Source organism: Xenopus tropicalis, chromosome 7, assembly GCF_000004195.4.
Source record: "Xenopus tropicalis strain Nigerian chromosome 7, UCB_Xtro_10.0, whole genome shotgun sequence".
NCBI lineage: Eukaryota > Metazoa > Chordata > Amphibia > Anura > Pipidae > Xenopus > Xenopus tropicalis.
This window is the reverse complement of record NC_030683.2, coordinates 44,229,244-44,253,693: the sequence shown is the minus strand read 5'-3', so window position 1 is coordinate 44,253,693 and position 24,450 is coordinate 44,229,244. Positions and strand designations below refer to the sequence as shown.

The 24,450-nt window shown below is 38.4% G+C and overlaps 1 protein-coding gene across 8 annotated transcripts in view; it reads left to right on the top strand.

Moving 5' to 3' along the window:
- Positions 1 to 374: 374 nt before the first annotated feature.
- sec24c (SEC24 homolog C, COPII coat complex component) overlaps positions 375 to 24,450 on the top strand; it is a 35,690-nt gene continuing 11,614 nt past the window's right edge. The window contains exons 1-12 of one of the 8 annotated variants that reach the window (XM_031905142.1): positions 375 to 540; positions 4,986 to 5,176; positions 6,474 to 6,563; positions 7,061 to 7,205; positions 8,043 to 8,218; positions 8,477 to 8,935; positions 10,179 to 10,333; positions 16,920 to 16,961; positions 20,211 to 20,322; positions 21,230 to 21,357; positions 23,377 to 23,515; positions 24,123 to 24,238. In XM_031905142.1, the coding sequence (XP_031761002.1) occupies positions 5,014 to 5,176; positions 6,474 to 6,563; positions 7,061 to 7,205; positions 8,043 to 8,218; positions 8,477 to 8,935; positions 10,179 to 10,333; positions 16,920 to 16,961; positions 20,211 to 20,322; positions 21,230 to 21,357; positions 23,377 to 23,515; positions 24,123 to 24,238 (1,725 nt within the window). In that variant the 5' untranslated portion in view covers positions 375 to 540; positions 4,986 to 5,013. 8 annotated transcript variants of the gene reach the window in all.

Below are 24,450 nucleotides of genomic sequence, written 5' to 3'. Positions count from 1 at the left end.
TAGCGTTTCTGTTGCAAAATTACCAGTTTTACCAGCGCAGGGCAACTGTACATTATATTTTAATTACTTTAAAACACTTTCATTTTTTGGTGTTACTGTTCCTTTAAGCAGAATATTTCCTATACGGACGGTGCTACTGAATGGGTATAGCTAATACAGAAACATTGTGCCAGCAAGTTCGCAGAGACTGTCATATTAGTACTAAATGTCAGTGTGATTTTTCAGAAGTTCCACTCTAATATGGGTCTAATTAGTATATTATATTATCAGGCACGCATACGTTTATACTGTGATGATTCTACTTGCCCAAAAGGAATATGGACGCATGGTTGTTTGCTATCCCGGATATTGCATCTGCGCAGTCAGTAGCGTAGGGCTGCCTTACCTGTCTGGGAGGAGTGAGGACGTGGCAGAAATTGAGACGCTGACCTCCTCTTTGGGTGCGCTGGTACGTCATTTCCTGTCGGAACTAGACCGAAGCTTTCGGAGAGCGGACAGGGAAGTGAGTGAGGGAGTGGAAACGAAGCCGAAATTGAGGCGGTGAGTAAGGGAAGTGGAATGGCCTACAAGCTTGGCCAGAGGTAGAGACAGGTTTCAGAGGCGCCTCATTATCTGTATCGCCAAGGTGCCACTTGCCCTTTAATGCTTGTGCTTACATGCTGCCTCTCTGTCAAGTGTCAGCTGGAGTGAGGAGGCCACAGTAGGCCCAGGAAGGTACAGCTGCAGTTCTCTATGTGCGATACATAGTAACCCCTTTCGCATTGTCCTGTGGTTCTAGTATGTGCTGATTGGTAGCTGGGGTGGCGTTGTTATGGCGTATCCAGGCCGTAGGTGAAACAGCTTGCTGGACTGTCACTGACATTCAAATCAAAACAGGTAGTTGGTTGGGCTCTGAGAAGTAAAGGGCCATTTAATTCATTTTTTAGCAGGACATTGCATATCCATTGCTCCTCTCAAGTTATTGTTATTTCCCAGCTCTAGCTTAAACAACATGTCAATGTGTTCAAGCCATTATTGGTTTCTTTATTGCAGTTAATTGGTATTTACTTTCCTGCCTGCTTGTCATATGTTTTGTATTCATTTCCAATGCATTGTACAGCGATTGGTGGTGAAGTAAACTTTCACTAGCTCAGATAAGAATATTTGCAAATAATATTAGGACAGTGCTTCTAGCAACCTAATGTACTCTGGGCTACACAAGTTTGAGTAGTGAAAGTGACCTAAAAATGACAAGGAGGCCATAGACTCCATAGTTTATTAAAAACTATTTCCTTTTTTTCCTGTAATAATCAACAAGTAGGATATGGTTTTACCTTTTATTGGAAATCCTATTGGATTTATTTTGTGTATAAATTATTTTTAGCAGACTTAAAGTACGGTGATCAAGATTATGCAAAAACCCCACATCCTGAGCATTCTGGAAAACATTTTCAATACCCGTATTTATATATTTATAATACACAAAAGCAATGAATATCCTGTCAATTATTTCCTTATAAACAGTGCTTAGTGATGTAATTTCTGTCACACGACTCACTGAAATCGGTGTATTATAATTAATAAAGTACCCCCTGTTGAAAAAAATATTATAAGTCACCTCGGAGTTCCATGACCTGTATAAAAGCACTCTGTCTTCGGCCTTGTGCCTTTATATGGTCATGGGACCCTGGGTATTAATAAGCAGTCTAAATTAGGCTATCATGAAAAGGACAAATGAAATAGGCTCTCCAAAACTCAACATTTGTGGATTAATTCATCTGGCAGAAGGACAGTGGCTATGGCCTTGGTGCAGAAATGTAAAAGATTTTGGCGCATTTCTGTGCCAATCTATCTGCACCCAGCCTGACACAGTGATTCTGGGTACAGACACAAGAAAACAGATGCCTGCAGGTCAGCTGATTCTTGGTCTGTGTTTATAAGCAGGCTGAGAATCAGCCAGTTTGCGGCATTAGGCTAAGGCACTTTTATTCTGCGTTTTAAATTATGCCAGTGCAAAAACAAAAGCAAATTCTAGGTGATTTTAGGCAGGCGTTTTTTTAATTCTTCTATATTCCATTGTGGTTATCAGTAACTTCTTGTTGCCCATAATGTATTGTGTGATTAAGTTTGTGTAATTACGTAAACGTAATGTGGGGCACCACTGATGATGAGAAACCAAGCTCCACTTCAGCAGTGATGCATGTGAAAATTGCTGGTGCCATCTTGAAAACACATTGTATTTCAGCCACATGTAGTAGAAACAATTTCATTGTAATAAATACTTGCACTATCATGTGTTGTTTAGCCTTCTTACACCTGTCAGAAATTTGGCTGATCCAGTTCATTTCAATGGAAATGCATCATTAGCATAGTTACAATGGGTATTTTTAAAACCGCCATAGTTTTTTGGTTGCTGGGGTCAGTGACCATTTGCAATTGGTCGTCATTTAAAAAAAAAAAAAATAAAAATAATAGTTTTTAAATTATTTAGCTTTTTGCTCAGTGGCTTTTCTGTGGAATTTCAGCAATCATGCGGTTGCTAGGTCCAAATTAGCTTAGCAATCAAGTTAGTGGTTAGTTAAATTAGTGGTTTAAATGAGAGACTGGTATATGTATAGGAGAGGACCAGAATAGAAAAATAAGTAATAAAAAGTAACAGTAATAATAAAACTGTAGCCTTACAGAGCAATAGTTTTTTGGCTGCTGACCCCCATTTGAAAGCTGCAAACAGTTAGAAGAAGGCAAATAATTTAAAAAAAAAAAACTATTAGAGCATTCCATTATGATTTTGTTCTTCTGTTCATATGTCTTAGAAGTGGTTGCTAAGGTATCTCTGCAGTATATAAATATGATTATATCTTCCAAGTAAACAATTGTTTTTAAACAACTAATGAATTGTTAATTTTTCTTTACAGAACTTTATATGTAGTTCATTAATATATGTAAAAAATAAAATCAACGTATGATGCAGCAACTAACAAAATACTTGCATTTTTTTTTACATATTTTTATTTATATTGGGGAACATAATATTGTAGATGTGTAGGCTTCTGTTTGCTACCAAATGTCTCTTTTGTATATATTTTGCTTAGCTTTAACATTATTCATTTTCTGGGTTTTTTTTTTTTCTTTTGGAAAATGGTGCACAATTTTGTCAGCAATCCAAGATAATACAAGTATCAGGAATTCACAAATCCTGTATTCAATTTATGTTTTGAATGTTGATAAATCCCAGTGCTTGGCCAAACCAAATCTAAAACATAAATATAGAGTGACTTTTAATCTCTAGACAGCTGAATTGTAAATTTGTAGATTTTTGTAACTCTAATGTCAGATGGTACTCTGCTGAACTGTCAACATTGTAATTTTTAGTAACATAAAACTTCACCATTTATCGTCAGCTGTGCCTTTTGCTGCTATAACATGTACTACAGTAACTATTAGCTCTTGGCATAAGATCACTAATATCACTTTCAGTAAGCTTTGGGCATGACTGATGCAGCTACGACTTCTAACAGAAGCAGTGCCATAGTAGGGGAGCAGCAGTTTTTACAATACATTTTCTACTGAACCATCTCAACGGGTTCTGCTTATTTTCCTTTAGAAAATGAAACTAGTAGACTCAGTATTTATTATCTTGAATATTTGCAATTATACATAAAAGTAACTGCTTAGATAAAGGAGATGATTAATGTTTTGCAACTCAGCCATTTTATCAGTCTTTTAGAAGCTGTAAACTGACTTGGTAAGACTGCATATTCATACTTCATTAGATTGATATGCTGTAGTTTAGATTTTACATTTTATTAGTTGCTTCTCTGTTTTTCCTTATGCAATTGATTTTGTAGTCAAAGAGTGTTTCATTCTTTCCTTCTCTGTGTTCCTAAAACAGGAGCTAGGCAGAAGCAGTATTTCTTACCAAAGCCTCTGTGAGCTGTGGCTCAGCAACCAACCCTTCAGTCAATCCCAAGATCTCTTCTCTTTCTACAGTAGAGATGATTTTGAGCAGCTGCTCCTGCCACTTATTTTGGCATGACCCTAATTATTGTGTCATGTTAATTGTGCACATGTATAAATGTGAGGTTTGAACTTAGTATAGAAACCAGAAAGTCAGGTTAAAGTCTTGACAGGTATCTTATAATCTGCAGAACAATTTGCCTTTTTCAGTTTAAATGGTATGGTACAGTAAGTGTAAGCTTCCCTTGATATTTTTTTTGGTGCACAGGGCTGCTGGTTTAGCTTAAAATGGCCAGCATGTCTAAGCCCCCTACAATATGCATTTTACTTCTGGTTTATGCTAAGCTCAGGGCATAGCACATGATCATTGTGATATCTCAGGGTGCTCTGTCTCTATTTAAAACAGTTTGTATGTATTTGGGTTCACTGATGTTGACAACCATGATGTATTTAGACTGGAAGATGAATAGTAGAAGGCCTGGCTTAGAAGCCCATGAAAATGCATAGATAGTTAAGCTGACCATACACGCACCGATGGTCGCACGAAAGATCGAAAATCGCCACGTGTGTGGCCACCTTTAGGGTCGCTGACACTCTTGGCCTTAAAAGAGAGCTGTTGAGCCAAGCCTGCCTAGCAGTGTAAAACTGCTGATATCTCAGAAACCACATTTACATTGTAATTTAATGTAAATTGCAAAAGTGCTTGGAGAAGCACCCTGGATCATGTAGGCATATTTTTTTGAGTTTATGTCCCTTTTAATAAAATGGACATTTATGAATACAGACTGCAAATTTAAATACCTGAGAAATCCTGAAAAATCACATGGGGTACTGAGTGCTTCATCTGTGTAAACACAAGTAAAAATAAATGTCTCATCATCAAAGGTTACATTGGTTTTCTTATCCATCCACTGGGAGTTGCCTTCTTTTACCCGCCTTGCAGTTTTGTTTCTTCCAGTGTTGAAGGCTGTGACAATATAAGTGAAGCACAATATATTCTCTCTGTACTGTGTACATTTGTAAAGACCATTCTCTACATTTCCTCACAGGTAATACCAGAGTGGGGATGTACACAAGATGAACGTAAACCAGCAGCCACATATTTCCACTTCTTATATGCAGCCCCAGCCAGGTAGCTATCAACAGCCTGTTTATGCAGGTCAGCCAATATCTGGAGGGCCTCAGTATCCTGGTTACAATGGATCCTTGCAAGGGTATTCACAGCATACCCCTACACAAGGTATGAACCCTATTTATTTCATTTATCAGTGTAAACATTAATTCATCTCTGTCCTGTACTGCTTTAGGATATTGAAAATTGCATGCAATGTACTGTGCAGGTTCTGCCTCTCTTGGTGTATATGTTTTACACACGTCGTTTGGGTGAACATAGATATTGAAGCAGGCTGGAAAAGTTTAATATGATGAAGATAAACTATCTTTGGTTGTTTTTGTTAGATATTTTAGTATTTTTGATAGGATATTAGGTTCAGCTTATTTTCTTTTCCATGGACCTTGTCTCGTATCCAGAAAATTCCTGCTCAGTTTAGTTGCATTTGTTCAGATTAGCTTGAGTTATCTTATTAAAAATAAGGCCTAAGCACTCTGTACATAACTCTGTTTAAGAAGTTAAAGGTGGCCATACACGGGCCAATCATAGCTGCCGATATCGGTCCCTTGGACCAATTCGGCAGCTAATCGGGCACCAACGACGGTCCTGCCCGACTGATATCTGGCCTGAAATTGACCAGATATTGATCAGGCAGGTTAAAAGATTTAGTCGCATGGACCGCATCGCCTCGTTGATGCAGTCCCCGATCCGACTTCTCCTATACCCCCAGGGCCAAACGACCAAATTAGCCTGGATTCGCCCAATATCTCCCACCCGTATATCACCCAATCAAGCGGATATGAAGGTGTATGGCCACCTTTTAGTCTTGCTATTTTATCTTTCGGCACTAGTGTTCAAATTATCCTGTTTTCTACAGTTTGGCAAAAAAATGTATACAGGTATATAACTGGCTTCTGTAATGTTATTTAGTCTTTCAGATCATGATAATTCAGGTGTTCCTAAACTACAGGGCTAGCTGTATCTAAAACTAGATCCTACTATACTTTTCTGCAAGGTTCTTGACAGCTCTACATGACCCTTGCTGCTCACATCCAAGATTGATTTTTTGCAGGCAATGAATTCCTCTGTTTGTCTTGCGTTTCATTGCAGTATATAGGCATCACCCTCAAGAAGTATATGTTTTCATGGAAAGTTTCCTCTAGTTGATGTCTTAACCTTCAGGTGTTTAAACCAATAACATTTTAGCCATTGGATCATTGCTGCTACATATTTCTGAAAATCTTTGGGTCTCCCCACATGTGCTTCTGGCAGATCTGCCTGTTTTGCTGTAAGGGTATCTTTAAACTGTAGCCCTATTTTAGGCCTGGTTCTTGATATGGAATTGTTTTCTTCTTGTTTCACCTCTTCACTTTTATATCCTTATCCATCTCTGCTCTTTTAAACTCTCACTGTTTCTGTATTACAGGTTTTCTTTCTAGCTCAGGGTTCCCAGTAAAAGGGTCTCCTGATTCTTTTACCTCTGGCACTTCTTCCCCTATTACTTCTGACTATTTAGGTAAATGTGTTATTTATTCTTGTGACAATTGGCATTTATAAATTGTGTACTAATTCAGTTAGGTTTGTTATAAGGTAGTTACCATAACTGCTAGCAATACACATTCCAGTGGTTATGGCGCATGGGGTACTACTGATATACTAATAGGTGCTTTGCATTTTATTACACGCCATGTTATGGTGTATGATTCTTTGGGCTACAGCAGTATTCCTGACAAGATCAGTTGAGTGCTGAGCTTATGCTATTCATTTTAGAGTGGGAAGTGGATCCGAGACGAGATCTTTTAGCATCCTCTAAGGATATTATTGTGATATGAATACTAACTTCCAGCTTCATGCACTTTTATCTATTTGCTGTTCTTTAGGTCAGCAAATTGTCATTTATACCACTAACAGAAAATAGTTTCAATAAATACATTTTTCTTTTTAATCTTACATTTACATCTATTGATTATGTTTATTAATTTTAACTGCATACATTTTTATAATGTGCTTTAGGTCATCATGGGAACCTCATGGGAGCACCACCTGTATCAGCTGCACCTACAATAGCAGGGCAGTCTCTTCCAGCTGAACAGGAGCTGTACAGTCAGTATGGGCAAGGAGATATACACAATGGGCCAGTAACAAATCAGATGCAAAGGTATGAATACCCATCAACATTCTTATATCTTATGTCTTAAGGGGCATGTCAACCACAAAAATAATTTTTTGCATAATGAAAGAAAACATAATTCTAAGCAACTTTCCAATATGAAATAATTAAAAATTTGTAGCGCTTTAAATGTTATTTGTAAATGTAATTGCTATTGAAAGCAGCATTTGCTAAACTCCTGGTTGTTACATTTTAAACAATGTTACAAAGGTCTTGCTTCTCCAGCAATACAGGTCTGTCAGTTTGCTGCCTTGTGTTACATTGTTTCAACAGTCTGAGCCACCAGGGCAGAGATTAGAAAAGGACAGGCAAACACTGCTTCTAATAGCAATTATAAATATAAATAACTCAAAAACCATTACAAACTTGTAATAAATGTATATTGCAAAGTTGCTTAGAATTTTGGTTTCTTTTATTAGGCAAAAAAATATATTTTGCGTTGCCTTGTCCTTTAATGCAAAGTGTTTGTTTCCTACAGTAGCACACACATGTATGTGTATATATTTGTGTTAAAAAGATTCCATAGTTACACTTCATTTTTTTATGGATGACTGGAAAGAATATTCTTTTTGCTTTGCTTTATGTATTTTTTTTTTGGCCTTTCAGACCTTTTTGATGCCTATCATGATTTAGGAGAAAAAGCATTGTAATGTGAATGGTAATTAACCTGAAGTTTACTCTCAATTGAGTTGTTGTGTCAAGTACCCTGTACACATGAAACCTATCTGACTCAGAGCTTTTGAAGTTTAATGGATGACAACAATCCTATGAAATATTTTTCTTTAATTATTCATTTCATGCATCAATTCATCTTTATTTCCACAGACCTCCAGTGTCAATGCGATATATGCAACCAGGTACAGGACCACAAGCAGCAAGTTTTCAGCCATATACTCCATCATCAGCCAGTGCACAGCAACAGCAACTGACCAATCAAATGATGGGAATGCAAATTGGTAACATTGCAGCATCAACACCAACATCAACAGCAATGGGTTATGGTAATTCTTTATATTCATTATATTTTTTTTTCTATTTAGACTCAAGCTACCTACTCAAAGTTGCACTAATGCATAAAGGTGCACTAATTGCATATTGAATGAATTTAAATCTAGTCACTGCAGCTTTTAACTGGTGTTTCTGCAATTTAGAAGATTATAATATCATGTATCAGATGCCTAGTTTGGGAAGTGAGTTAATACACATTTATATCATTGTAATTTATTGTAAAGAATTCAAATATTTTGCAACCCCCACAGGTTCTCAGAATCCTCTGCAGCCCAGTTCAGGAAACTTTCCTACTGCAGGATCCGGCTTTCAACCTTCATATTCCAATAGCCAAGGTCCTCCTCCAATAAATTTGACACAGGGAATGCCTCCTACTAGTCTGCCTCAAAGCCAACCACCACAGCAGCGTTTTGCCAGTGGACCACCTCCACAGAACCTTCCTTCTTCACAAGCTCCAGGTTTCCCTCCACCATCAGCTGCTCAAATGCCACCAAGTTATGTGTCTCCTTCTGGAGGTCCTCAACAACCAGTAACACAGGGTCCACCTTTGTCTGGACAGGCTCTACCTGCTCCCCCATTAGCTCATCCAAACCTTGCTTCCCCTACACAACCACCAATGCCTGGAGTTCCACTAATACCTACAATGACTGGTCCTCAGGGACCACCCCCTCATATGCCATCCAGTCAGGATGGATTTTCTCAGCAGAATGGTAAGTCATTGGAAAGGAGATGACATTTGATTCTATGATCTGTATATGTACTACATAAAAGTATCCCATATAATAGTAATGTACTGGCACTTAGTGTTTTGATTGTATTACTGGCAAAGCTTTTCTTGAGTAATGCAGATCAAGGTGCTTGATGCTAAACTAAGTTAACTAAACTAAGTTAAAGACATGTTTTTGTTCTGTAAAAGAGTATGCTGAACCCACATTGATTTATATGTAAATGGGTCTGCTGCAGGGCTATCCATTATGCAGCATTTTTGGGGCAATTGCTTTATAATATATGGACTACTTGACAGCAAGAGAAAACTAGCACTTGGAGGGCTGAAAATTCACTGTTTTACTGCTTATATTAACAAATGATAGTCCACGCATGCAAGGGGATCGCCAGTGGAAAGGCATACTCATCACTTCAACCAAAGCAATGCGTTGGCCTTTCCAATGATGAAACCCTTTGTTGCTGGTTGAAAGGCACTTTGAAGAGATTAGTGGGCCTGGTAGCAGAGATTTATCTTGGGCGATTAGTTCCTCCATGGGGCATTAGCCTTATAAGTGGGAGCCAGAAGTAAGTTGTTATTGCTTTCCTTGTCAGGCATTTTCCTTATATATCTATATGTCTGCATTCCTAGTGGTTTAAATAGTGTCTTTAAATATAAGTGTATAAATACACTTTACTTTCATCTATTAGTTTATTTAACAGACAATAAATGAAACTGTATATTTTAATAGGGTCATTTTTATGGTTAAAGAACAAGGAAAGGCTATATCACTTGGGGGTGCCAAAATGCTAGGCACCCCCAAGTGACTTTAATCGCTTACCTTGTACCCCGGGCTTGTGCCCCTGTTAGGAGAAAACAACACCAGCCCGTGGTACCTGTAGCGGAGAGCTTACTCCTTCCACCTGTGTTTTGCAAGGACTACACGACAGGCGCATGCGCAGTAGAGTGAAAAGCCGACTTCTCTGTTAAAGTTTGACTTTTCACTCACTCACGCGAGCAAAGAGGGAAGGAGGAAGCACTGCGGCTACCCCGTGCTGGTGCTGTTCTCTCCTAACAGGGGCATCAGCCCGGGGTAAAAGGTAGGTGATTTAAGTCACTTGTGGGTGCCTAACATTTTGGCACCCCCAAGTGACTTTGCCTTTCCTTCTCCTTTAAGGGAATGGATGGTAGTAAACACCCGAATAGCACAATTTTTAATATAATTCATTACCATTTATTCCCACATTCAGGTTCATTTGGGCAGGTCAAGGGTCCTCAGCCAGGATATCCTGTGACGTACCCACGTGCTCCAAACTATGGCAGCCAACCAGGACTCCAAGGTCCTCCTGCACCACCACCACCAGCTCCACAAAAAAGACTCGACCCAGATTCCATTCCCAGTCCTGTAAGTATTTCCATAATTTGCACACATTTCTACAAAACAGTAATGTATAGAAAAAGTAGTTACTTTATTTCTAATATGCTTGTGAGTAGCATTTTAAAGGCACATTACTATACTAAACCTTATTCGTTATTCATGTTTTTTTTTTATAGCTGTTTTGACAGTATCTTAACCTTGTGTATGTTGCATTCTACAATACTGGAAATTTACCTCATGGATAACTCATTCAGATGTGTAACAGTTTCTACTATTGATGTGGAACTTGGTGTGCGCTGGAATTTATTTGTCCACTGATTAGACACCTAGTGCAGCATTAATATCAGCCTCAGGAAACAGGAATCAACTAGCAACCAGTGCTAAACTTGTACTTGTAGGAACATTTGCACGGAAGCATATTGCCATAATTACAGACATACAAATTGCAAAAAAAATTACAATCTGGCCATGAAATTGGCTGCTATGCAAGCAGAATCGCACTTTAGTGGCACTTTTGCTTTATGAAGTGATAGCTGATGAAAACTGCCCCTGCCTAAAACAACTATGCTGTAATTTTGCTACAAGTGTCAGGAATCCAATTCGCTTTTCTTAGATGAGTAAGGAATGGTTAATGCTTAGCATTTGAAGAATGACTGGAAAACATATATATTTATATGCGCTCAGTAAAAAAACAATATTTCACTTGTTTCATGCTTATTTTGTCAAGCACAATACGAGTTTGAGGGACAAAGGAACACTCTGTATGCCAAAAGATAAGACTCCACTCATGAACCTTTGCCTGCATAAATTAAAAACTTTTAATAGCCACACTGATCCATATCCTCCCATCTATATAAACAACATAAACAAAAACATTATACTTGTTGTTACAAGTTTAATTTGAAATTTGTTTCCAATATGCATTTTTATTTAGCATTTTTACCTCTAAGTAATTTGTGTCTGCTGTGCATCACACCAGAGTCTGCCTGGTTGGGTCAGTGGGATCATAGCAATACTTCTCTTTTAATAATAATTCACAAGACCATTTGCAGATTGTCTTTGATAACCATCATGGTAACAATTTTTATTTTTAGTTGAATGTACTTTATAACCCTTCAAAATTGATACTGAAAGGGACTGGGTTATGAATTTCATCTTTTTGCAGAACTCTTGTGACTTGCATTTCTGTTGTAAATGTGAAAGTTTTGACTACATATGCGGTAGAACCGCCACAGACTGATTATGTTTCTGCGGTTTAACATAAGAGATAAGTTTGCTGTTTGCAGTGCCTATTTGAATCACAGGACTGCTATAAAGGCATAAGGTTGTTGCTTCTGTTTTTCTGACACTATTATGGTATTGCATCTTTCTGACTGAGCAAACTTTGAGGTTTTATACCTGCAGCTATATATATATAGCAAGACAATGAGCCGCACACACAGGGACTTTGTTAGAAAACAAAAATTTTTTTTAATGAAAACGATCCAACGTTTCGAGCACCAACTGTGCTCTTCCTCAGGGACAAACCAAAAAATATATAATATATAATTTATTTATTTATTTTTTCTTTGGGATGCATGTACAGGTATGGGACTTTTTATTCTCAATGCTCAGGACCTGTAGTTTATCAGGGGTCTTTCTGTAGGCCAGTTTGTTAGGCATCCACCACGGCTAAAATTGCTGCTACTGTTTTCTTCTTCCAGGTTTCAAGGTAACAATTTATGGTGTGGACATGCACAGTAGAGAAAGATGCAAACAAACTGCATACTGTGCAAATGCCTGCAATGACACAGGGAATACCTAGGTCAGTGTTGCTCACCAGCCCCTTGGATGTTGCTCCCAGTGGACTCAAAGCTGGTGCTTTTTTTTTTTTTTTTTTTTTTTTTTTTGAATTCCTGGCTTGGAGGCAAGTTTTGGTTGCATTTAAACCAGATGTACTGTCCAACAGAACCTCCTGTAGGCTTTCAGTCCATATAGGGAATACCAAATAACCAATACTGGCCCTTATTTGGCACCCAAGGAATTTTTTTATGTTGTGTTGCTCCCTAACTGTTTTTACATTTGAGTGTAGCTCACAGGAAAAGGTTGGTGATCCCTGACCTAGGTGATAAGGTGGCCCAGCCCTCGGTAGAATGGTAAAAAGGCGAACCAGCCCTGAATAAAAAAAAAAAGTAGCCATTTAGTTACTGGGCATACCTAACAAATTATCACGTTCTTTCTTTTGGCTTCAATCTTTAAGTTGCAGTGCATATCTTTGACAGTTTCCTTAAATAATTGGGCAAATACATATTATTTTATAGTCAGCTTATAGGAAAATATAGTTTTGCTATAAAGGAGTGGCACACCATTTTATCAAAATTATGGTGCTCACTGCAAGGATAATACCTGGAAATATCCATACTCTTCTAGAAAAATATATACAAGGTTTATAGGTGTGTGTGTGTGTGTGTACACACACACACAAAATTCTATTTGATCAATGAATTTCAGCTATTAAGGCTGTTGTCGGGGGCACAGTTTTACAAAAATAACTGTGTCCCTGGCGATGGCCTTAATGGCCAAAACGCATTGGGTTATGCTTTTGATCCAATAAATATTTTTATTTTTTCTGTATGAGTCCTTAGCTTAAAGGGAAAGTGCTTGTAGGCATTGGGCCCGAGCCAAAGAATTATATTTAGAGCTTGTGTTTATATAAGCAGTTGTTTGTTGGTGATTGGACGTATGTCTTTTTTCAACCCAATTTACTATGTTACTATGTTGTTAGTTTGCCTTGAGGCACAACCTACATAAACTCTCTCCTTTAAGTTTTTTCCACAAAAGGCTGAAGAACTAATAGTTTGCTTCTCACTGGAGTAGCAGGTGCACACTAAGGGGCACATTTACTAATCCACGAACGTCCGGAAAGCGCCCAAATGCGTTTTTTCCGTATTGATCGGTATGTTTGCGATTTGTTGCGACTTTTTCGTCGCCGTCATGACTTTTTCGCGAATTGTCGCGAACTTTTCGTCGCCGTCGCGTAAAAATCGTACTGTCGCGCCACGTACAAAAGTTTTGGATTCATTTAAGCTTCAGTATCGTGACTTTCCTTGGGCCAGGTTGGAGCTGCAGAGCGCCGAAAAAGTCGCAAAATGTTTGTTTCCAATCCGATTTTTTTCCCATTCGGGATTCCGATTCGTGGATTAGTAAATGTGCCCCTAAGGGTCAGAAATCATCCATGGAAATGTATTCTTAAAGAATCCTACTTGTGCCACTTTAAAGTCCACTTTAAACAAATAATTAGATTTTTTTGCCTGAAATAATAAAACAGTAGCTTCTACTTGATGGTAACTTAGCTGCATGAATCCATATTGCTGGCAATATAATTGTGTTGGGTTTATTTAATTTGTTTAAATGTTTCTTCTTAGAAGATTTAAGGCAGGGTGATCCAAATTACAGAAAGACCCCTAATCTGGAAAACTCCAGGTCTCGGGCATTTTTGATAATAGATCCAATACTTGTATTTGGAGCAGGAACAAACCCCTAACTTTAATCAGATTATAGAGAGATAATATAAAACTACACCAGAGGAGGGACATCCCTGTGCTGAGCACACGATTGCAGGGAAATGTGTTACTAGTCATTAAAGTACTGAATAATCATCAGAGATTTTATGTCCTCACTCGTCAAAAGTGTAACTTTTTTTAACGATAATTGCAAAAGTATAACATATTTTTGTTTAATGTTTTCCTGCTTATGTGTTCGGATTTTCCTTTGTAATTTTTCTTTATGCTTTGCATGCTAAGGAACTCAATGTACTGTGCAGTGGTACGTTGTAAGTGTAGCTTGGCAATTAACATTTTGCATGAAATTACATGATCCAGTCAGCCAAAATTGTGAAGGCTTTCTCTGGCTAAGGTGTAATCTGCACTACCACAGGTGACAAATTTTACATTATTGCCAGTGAGAGAGAGCATTTTTGGGAAATTTGTCACATGTGGTAGCTGAGATTTAACTGTGGGCAACAAATCTCTGAGTGCCATCGCTCTTAAAGTGAATTTAACACTTCTGAACTTTTTGCACCGTCATCAAACTCTGCCTTGCATGTTGGCCTGTTTGTTTATAAACTCATTTTATTTTTTGTACAACGTTTTTTTCTGGGCTATACTGACATCATATCAAGGAAGAAAGCTCTTGAAGAAAAGATTTCTGGGGCATTGTTGCTTTTTCCATTTTCTGTAAGGCTAATGCCACACTTAGCATATGGCGTATAGTTTCGGCGAGCCAAAAAATGCTTGCCAAAAACAGTGCCATACGCTCTTACCTGTGCCTGCACCCGAATGAATGGAATACGCTCTGGTGCAGGCACATGTAGCCGGTATCCGCACAAGATATGAAGTCTCGCGTTTTTTGGGGGATATCGCCTATTTGTGCCTGCACCTGAGTGTATTCCATTCATTCGGGTGCAGGCACAAGGTAGGATAAATTTACAGTAGCAGGGCATATTCTCGGCAAGCGTTTTTTGGCTTGCCGAGAATACACCGTGTGGAATTAGCCTAACCGCTATAATATTAGCAAAAGGAAGTGTAGGTTCCATTTCCAGCTGATAACTGTTAAGAGTGATATTTAATTGTTCAGAGTTCTAGAAATAGTATGTGAAGCATCCTAGATTTGTTACAGTTGAATACAAAAACATTTTTTTTTTTACTTTATGCACATGCATACAAACATTTTCAGCACTTCATAAAATCTTTGCAGACAGCAGGAAATCTTTTCCCACTGGATTTTATTACATGGGACAACAGCTGAGCATGCAGGTGCCACATACATTGCTGCTGTAATACCAGATTGCTTATATACCATGCAGCACCTTTTTTATTTAGTTATTGCAAATTTATGCAGCAGAGTGCAATAGATTCTATGTATAAAGCAATATTTTAAGTGCTGGAAACCTCATCCCTTTATGTTTATGAAATATAACAAATACAGACCTGCATAGTTTTTCCACAAGTTGCCACACTCCTTTTTTCAGAAAGCGATGCCAACCCTCTGTGCTTCATAGAGTTCAACATAGCCCTACATTGATAGATACTACTTATGCAGGTGTTTAGCAGTGTAAACCTGCATTAGTGGTGGCGGCTTCCTAATTTTTTTTACATATAAGTGTGTTGGAAAGTAGTGTGGGTTGCAGCCTGACTTTTAAACTGATTACTAATTAACTCTTTGTCAGGTATGTTTTATGTGTGAGGGAAATTAAATAGATGACATGAGAACCTTAAGCATATGCTGACATGGCATGTAACCACCCCATGTATGAAGACAGTGGCAAGAATGGCATCCTTTTGTCACTGAAGAAGAGGCAGATTTTGGCTAGAAAATGCACACAGTGGAAATAACACTGTGACCTTACCAAAAACATGTGTTTAATGTGTAATTCATCCCATTAGTTAATCTTTGAGGGTATTGACAAACAGGGAGATTAGTTGATAAATCTTTGCTACTGCAGGCCACTAATCTCAATGAGATGCTTTCCCACTGGCAATAATCTAGTTTAATAATAAGTTTCCTCGTTGAAAGACAAAGTGCCATGTGTGTAAATGTGTAAATAATGTAAATTGCCAGTGGGAAAACTTTTTGGAGAGATCAGTTGCCTGCAGTAGCATAGATTTATCATAGCCAAACCCTGAATCTTTTGCAAAAGATTTGGCTCATTGCTGAACTGAATCTGAATCCTAATTTGCATATGTAAATCGGGATAAGAATCAAAATTTTCGGCTTATGTGACAAAAAGTCACGTGATTCAGCTGAATCTGAATCCAGCTGAAAAAGGCCAAATCCTGAACCGAATTTTGGAATTGGTGCATCCCTAACCAGTACCCTTAGGGCTCTGGCACACGGGGAGATTAGTCGCCCGCGACAAAACTCCCTGTTCGCAGGCGACTAATCTTCCCGAGTTGCCTTCCCCTGCCATCCCACCGGCGAAAATGTAAGTCACCGGTGGGATGGCACACGCGGCGACACGATTTCGCGCAAATCGCCGAAAAAGCCTCGCGAGTCTTTTTCGGCGATTTCGGGAAATCGCGCCGCCGCGTGTGCCATCCTGCCGGCGACTTACATGTTCGCCGGTGGGATGGCAGGGGAAGGCAACTCGGGGAGATTAGTCGCCTGCGAACAGGGAGTTTTGTCGCGGGCGACTAATCTCCCCGTGTACCAGAGCCCTTAAGTGTGCAATTTAAGGTCCCTATAACATTTTACACACAGTAGTCAATTTTAATTGGAGCCTGTCTGCATTTGGAGTGTGGGAGGGAACCTGATTACACACAAGCTACTTGGATCAAGTTCCCTGGTTGGAAATGAACTGTGGACCCTAGCAGTGCAAGGCAACAGTGCTAACCTCTGCAACACCAGCTGACATATATTAGACTTGAAAAGGATCCAAAAGAAAGTATCAACAGTGCAACATATCAGCAACTTGCAAAGAGCCTTATAATGGTGCAAAAAGTTCACATGTGTCAGGTTAACCTTTTTGTTCAGTTTCATTATTCTTTAATACTCTTTCTCTTTGCTATTTTGCGGCATCTTTTATGTTTTTGTCTTTTAAACAATAAAGCAAGCTAATGAACTGCCACCCCAGCAGAAAACAAGGCACAGAATAGACCCAGATGCAATTCCTAGTCCAGTAAGTGAACTGTCTGTCTTTCCCTTGTCATGTGCATGATAGTGATATCCATTCACACTGCCTTATGCATGCTCACACTGTTCACTCACCTTGTGCATGCAGTCCTACATTTACTCAGCGCCCATAATACTTCATATTCTCCACTTCTTGATGGGAACAGCAGTCGTACCAGGGTCGCACTTAGATTAGATAGCAGGTTCACAAATTATAACGCTTAAATGTGTGACAAATTTCACAATTGACAAATCCTTAACCTTTATTTTATTTATTTTCTATTTGATTCATGGAATTATATCATTATTAAATCTGTTTTAAAGCACAATGAAGTTATCCAAATTTAATTTGTAACACAATTCTGTACTAAGTTAATGGATTGTTTACCAGTATTGAGAAGGCTGTAGACCCTATGTACAAAGCTGTGTAGGCTCACTTTCTGTGAGATAGCAATGTTGTTTTATGGTGCATAAAATGTGTGTTTGGGTGGTGTCATCTCAGTCAAAGAGCTGAAAATGCTGTAGAGAATAAAAAATTACATAATGACATTGAACATTTAAAAATGCTTGTCAGGAAAAAATCCTTGCATATTACTGTCCAAATCAATCAGCTCCTGTAAATACCATCTTGCTTCCTTATTTCTATAGCACAGGAGGGAGCTGCAAAATGGTGGGTTTTGGGTTGATGTTGCTCTACTCAGTGATCTTGGGGAATGGTGGCTTTGTTCCCTCTATTTTCCTGTAGAAAAGCACCAGGGCTCAGTTCTGGATGCAAGCAAATGATAGCACTTGCAGGACTTGGTTAAAGTGGTATTGGCTAACCCAGGAGTCTCCAACCTTTCTTACTCATGAGCCACAGTCAAATCTAAAAAGACTTGGAGAGCAACACAAGCATCATAAAAGCTCATGGAAGTGCCAAATAAAGGCTGTGACTGGCTATTAGGTAGCCTCTATGTACACTATCACCTTACAGGAGGCTTTATTTGGTAGTAAATCTTGTTTTTATTCAACCAAAACTTGTCACCAAGTCAGGAATTCAAAAATAACTATGTAGTCCATCCAAGGGGTTGGTGAGCAACCAGAGCCACTGGTTGGGAATCACTGGGCTAACCAAACCAAATCTCATCCTCTTGTGCCCATGGCACACAAGGAGTGTTCACTATTTTTTCAGCCAAAATTTACCTAGTCTTTCAAGTGTCAGGAGAGATTTAGTCAAATAAATTATATGCTTTATGGACTAGTTTAGGTGGCAACCCTACTATGTACATAAAAAATATACTGGGAACTGCACAATCACAGAGCTCAAAAGCTTTAATGGCCTTTAGCTAAGCAGCTTTAGCATACATTGTTATTTCAGCATCTGACACATCAATCATGTCTTATAAATTGGCAAGCCTGGTGACTACTTTATGAATTGCAGCAGTAAAATATTTATATTTTGTGTAAATTAAGCCTCATTTACAGTACTGTTTTGCAGCAGACCCAGCTGTTAGTGTAAATTGCATCCACTGCAACTTGACCCAGCATTACCTAACATAAAAAAATGCATTGATGTAAATCTACTCAGAGTGTTTCTCTGAACTGATGTAGTGCTTCTCTAAACTTTTTGCAATTATCATTTTATTTTCACCATAGTTGTCTTGGGTGGTGACTGCTGATTGAAGTTTCATAGACTTCCCAAATCTTTCTGGCGACTTTTAAATCCCACCCATCTTTGGTGAAATAGTCATTGTATTTAGGTTACTTTTAAATTTGCCAAGAAGTCTCATTTACCAAGAGAAATAGTTCCATATATTTGCAACAGTATGAAAGGACTGTAATTGCTGATGCGTGTGTTTTTCAAGAAACACTTGTACCATGTTAGTAGTCAGCACTGAAGCATGTTCCTTATCCACCCTGGCAGATTGTACTGCATGATTAACAGATTGATGAGACTACATTTTTAGGTTTCTTTCTATGATGTTGAGAATCATCTGGCTAAAGAGTTTTTCCTAAGCTCCCAGAGAGTGAATTAGGTGACCTTTTCATTCCTATAAATATGCAGTATCGCCTGCCCTCTGGTTGGTGTGCTAAACACATGGAAAATCTCTATTGACAATGGCACATGGGGAGATTTGTAGTAAAACTTTGTGCTTGCAGCCATATGGCTTGATTTGCAGGAAAAATGAGAAGAGAGGCATCTTAGGGTGAATTGTTGCAAGCATTTATATACTTTTAATGATCATAATGGTATTCAATTGCAAGTCATTTTTTTAAATTTGTCTGCTGCGGTAGCACAGATATTACCACAGGTGACAAATCTCCCTGTGTGCCCTCACCCTAAGGGCTATGACACACGGGGAGATTAGTCGTGCCGCGACAAATCTCTCTTGTCACAGACTACTAATCTCCCCGCAATGCCATCCCACCGGCTAGAATGTAAATTGCCGGTGGGATGGCATATGCGGCGCCGTGATTTGCCGAAGTGTCCTCTCAAGGCAACTTCGGCAAATCGCAGCCCTGCGTATACCATCCGAACAGCGATTTACATTCTAGCTGCTGGCATGGCATTGCAAGACACATTGAGCTACTTAGTAGCAGCTACTTGTAATGGCTACTTAACACAAGAAATTGCCTCTGCTAAAACACATGTAGAGACTGTTGTCCGTAATTATCAGCATTGTTTTAGTAGCTGTGACAAGAAGCTGCTATTAGTAACTCTGTTTGTCTGCACCCTAAATCTTGGAATATACTGTATACAGCATGTACAATGTTGTAGTTTAAGAAATTTTTCCAATTTGGTGAAACATAAGACTTTAAGTAGATTACCAGTATGTAATTCTTTTACCCACGTTATTTATGTTTGGAGTCCATTTTGCAGCAAGATTATCTGCACTGGTGAGCTAATTATTTAAGGACAAAACATTGAAATTAATTAATTTAATTTTCCCTTTTGCCCTGTTTAGTTCAAGAAACAACAAAAAACATACTTTTTGCCTATTTTTTTTTAAACAGAAAATAATGTAGTATGTTTAGCACATGGCCTGTTAATTGAACTCATGTTGAACAAGGGGTGTAATGGTGCTTTAAGAGAAGCCTGTCCGTTTTACATTACTATGTGTGACAGTGTATTGGGTGACCATGGGTGAACTCAGGTTTTATGTATTAATAATTATAGACAGAGTCTCCGTTTGGCTCCTAACTGGTTATCTGCAAACATTTTTTTTAATCCATTTTACCATGCATTATATCTTTGTTATGCAATCTCCTCTTCTAGATCCAGGTCATAGAAGATGACAAAAACAACAGAGGCTCGGAGCCTTTTATTACTGGGCAAAGAGGTCAAGTTCCACCACTTATAACTACTAATGTCTTAGTCAAAGATCAAGGTACAGTAATGTGGGTAATGATGCAACATTAAGTACCTGCCTTATAGGATTACTGTAGTGAATATAATTTTTTTCCTGTCTGTAATGTGAATTCTATGCAAACCTTAGTGTAAATTCATTCATTTTCTATTATGTGAGCAAAAGACTGAAGACCTTGTGTAATGCTAAAAAGAGTATCCCAGAGAGGCTGGGCTGGCTCTCTTACAAGTAAAGATGGGAAGAGTACACTACTCTGTGACAACATGCATGATTTTGTTGATTTTTTACTTGAGCACTAGCCAATTTTAAGAAAAAACTGACAGAATATTATATATTCTATATTATTATATATAAATATATATAATATATTTGCAGAATTAGTTTTTCTGAATGATTTTGATTTTTTTTCTGCTTGCTTTATTTGGCTTTCTTCTTTGTACCATAAAGCTTATGTGCCTGCCCAAGTAGAAACACCTTTTTTTTTTTTTTTTTTTTTTTTTGTGGCCAAGTAACTGTTGTTTAACAATGTGTGCAGTTTTATCCTACAACCCAAAAAATCATTTGTGTAGTTTAAATTTGCTCCTAATCAGATTGCAAAATCCAACGTGGATGGGGTTAATGTGTGATGATCGTTGTAGTAAGCAGTGGACATGTCAGTAAAGCATTGTAGTAAAAAAGTGGCCTACAGAACTTTATTTATCACACTGGAGCATTCCTAATTCTGAACCACTTGGCAGAACCCGTGGTTTTTTTTTTCTAAGCCAGTTTGTAATATATAGTCAACTAAGCAGCAAAGCATACAGTATTCTTACAGGAGTAATTCAGCGAGCCAGTGGCATTTTAAGCTAAACAGCGTGAGATTTGTTACAGAAAAACTTGGTAAGGGTGTATTTTATGAGCTAAAGTACATTTTGTGTTTTCATTGAAGGAAATACAAGTCCCCGCTATATCAGATGCACTTCCTACAACTTTCCTGCTAGTTCGGACATGGCAAAACAGTCCCAGGTACCTCTGGCTGCTGTTATTAAACCTTTGGCTACTCTTCCACCAGATGAGGTAAGTCCAGACCTATTACATATCATTGATTTTTCTTTACTTTTTGTCTCATGGTGAATTTTTCATACACCTATCTTTAGTGTTTTTGATTAGGGGTAATTATATGTGACTAGATCACCTAGGGGCTGAAAAGAACTTACAGGTAAGGGCTGTCAATGTGGAAGCCTGTGGGGCAAATGTGGCTGTCTAATGGTCTGTAAACAAACAGAAGACCTTCCTCGCACACCCTTGGCTCTCCAAAACAATTTAACGCTCGGTGCACACTGCTGGAGGGATTGGCACCCTCCCAAAATTCCAAATAGCACAAATAAGCACTGGCACTCAGTGCTGCAAACGGGACAAGCCCTTTAAAAAATCTTTATTGTGGAGGTGCAACGTTTCTGGGCAAAGTGACCCCTTTATCAAGCACCTCCGCAATAAAGATTTTTTTAAAGGGCTAGTCCCGATTGCAGCTCTGAGTGCTAGTGCTTTTTTGTGCTATGTGTCTAATGGTCTGCCCAGTTGCACCATAATATTTTGTATGACATCATTTAACTAATTTGGCCCTCAAAAAAAAAAAAAAAAGTTGAAAAGCTCTGCCCAAGATTTTGTCTTTATGAAATTGCTTTCATTTGTCCACTGCCTCTGTTTAAATGGTAGGCAAAACATTTTTGCAATTGCACATGGCTCTGGAACATTAACCCCATTTGTAATTGAAGGGATTAAATTGTCCAGGAGCAATAACCCATGGCAACCAATAGGATGTGACCAGTAAATTCTACCTGCTGATTGGTTGCTATGGGTTACTGCTCCAGGACAAATGTAGTGCCTTTTATTACATAACCCACTAAGAGAATGGATGTTGGGCTCCTAAGTGTTTCATTTTATTTTGGGGGTTATCTACAGTGTTACAAGGCAGCTGTAATCTCCTCAATGACAAATGAAAAAAAAACAGTTTTTCATCATTGCTGAAAGTTATATGTTTTTCTTGCAGTGATTTTGAAGGTTAGGCAAGGCATTTTCGGGAGATTTGTCACCTGTGGTAGCACAGATTTACCACAGGCAACAAATAGCTTCTGCCAGCACCCCTACTTGCTTGCAGTTGTCTGTACTAGATTGTGTTGACAAGAATTGCCTTCATGTTAATGTTGTGTCATCAGATGTTCTTGTGAGCATTATCAAGTCCCTGCAGAGTGAATCCAGGACAACAGTTCCTTCTGGAAATAGTTATTTATAGCCAACTGGTTGCAAACAAAATAAAAGGACACCTTTCTGCAGCAGCTAATAGCATTATTTCCTCCATCAGAAGGCAGCTCTGATAATGAGTGCAGTCATCAGGCAACCATACAACTGTCTCTCTCTAAGCACCCTCTCTGACTAGCTTCCAGAGTGCTTTAACTTTTTAAATGGTACAGAACATAAAATCACCAGTGCGTGAGATTTTATGTAATTAGTTTGCTCTATGACATGTTCTGCAAAATAGCTCAGCAAGATCAAAAAATGACAGCATTGAAGGGGATAAAATTCCCTGTAATATTTGGCATATCTATATTTTGAACACTGTGCATAAAGCCAATTTGAGACAGAATAAAAAAGGTGTGTTACTTGCACTATTAAAGCATTATCCTTTTCTAGCAGTTCCCTGATGTGCCCCTAAAATTTACCTGGGGTCAAACAAATGTCTGCTCCAAAGATGCATTCATTTGGTGACCTTGCCAAACAAAGACCAAGGTTTAATTTGTTTTTAATCCTAAATGACACCAGTGGCTTAACGATTGACAAACTCTTCCTCATTTTGACCTTCTATTGCAGCTCACTGATCAAATTTTACATTTAAATGAATTTATTGTGCCTGATCTATCCCAAAATGCTATTGCATGAAATTTTCATGCAGCACAGTAGGATCAGATTTTAAGCACAAAGTTGTTAATTTGCCTGTTTATCGTTGTGTTACTTCCCCATATAATTTTCCATTTTTCCATTGCATGATAGCTTCAAACTGGAATTTCTATATTCTTTTTTTTTTTTTTTTTTTTAAAGTTACCACCTTTCTTAGTTGATCATGGAGAGACTGGTCCCATTCGGTGTAATAGATGCAAGGCCTATATGTGCCCCTTTATGCAGTTCATCGAAGGTGGGAGGAGATTTCAATGCTGCTTCTGCAGTTGTGTTACAGAAGGTGAGTACATTAGACCACTATAAACGAAATATAATAAAATGTTTAACATTTGCTATTGGTAATAATCACCTGTAGCAACCTATTAGCAAGTGGCATTTTCCAGTCATCTCCAAATTACAAAAAGGTCATCTCCCATAAAGCCATTTTTAAGCACCAGAGGTGTAGTCTAATAGAGCTCACACTCCGGTTGTTTGAAACAAAAAAAAGCAGCAGCAGCCCTGGGAAGGGGCTCGCTTGTGATAGATGCCCTTTAATTTTTAAAAGTTTTTTTAGTAGACTTAAAACTTTAAATATGGACATCCAAATTATGGGAAGATCCCTTATCCAGAAAATCCCAGGTCCCCAGCCTTCTGGATAACAGGTTTCATACCTGTAAATTGGCTGCATTTATTTTTGTGTTCAAGAAACCACAGTAAGTTGTATTGCAGCTGACTGATTAGTGTTGGGTGATATTTAGGTCTGCTAGATTTTTGTAAATTTACTACCCATTTGCACACACCTTGTTATTTGGACTGTAATTGGTTGTAACATTTGCTTACTGCTCAATAAATTAGTATTAGTAATTATTCTGATAATACCCACAACCCTTTGTACCTTTTTGTTTCAGTACCAACACATTACTTTCAGCATTTGGATCACACAGGCAGAAGGGTTGACTGTTATGAGAGGCCTGAACTATCTATGGGTTCTTACGAGTTTACAGCAACTGTAGATTACTGTAAGGTAAAGTATAGCAAACTTTTAGCTATGGGTACACCATCTCATAACCGTTTTTAGAATAATGAATAATATTTTATTTGAGCTTCATTTCCCTTTCAGGTCAGGCTAGTTTACAGTGCAGTGTGCGGAGTGCCACCGGCTCCCCTGCAAAGCCTGGAAAAGGAGGCTGCAGGAATTGGAATGCATGGGAGGTGCTTCTAGGGTTTTGGGGGAAA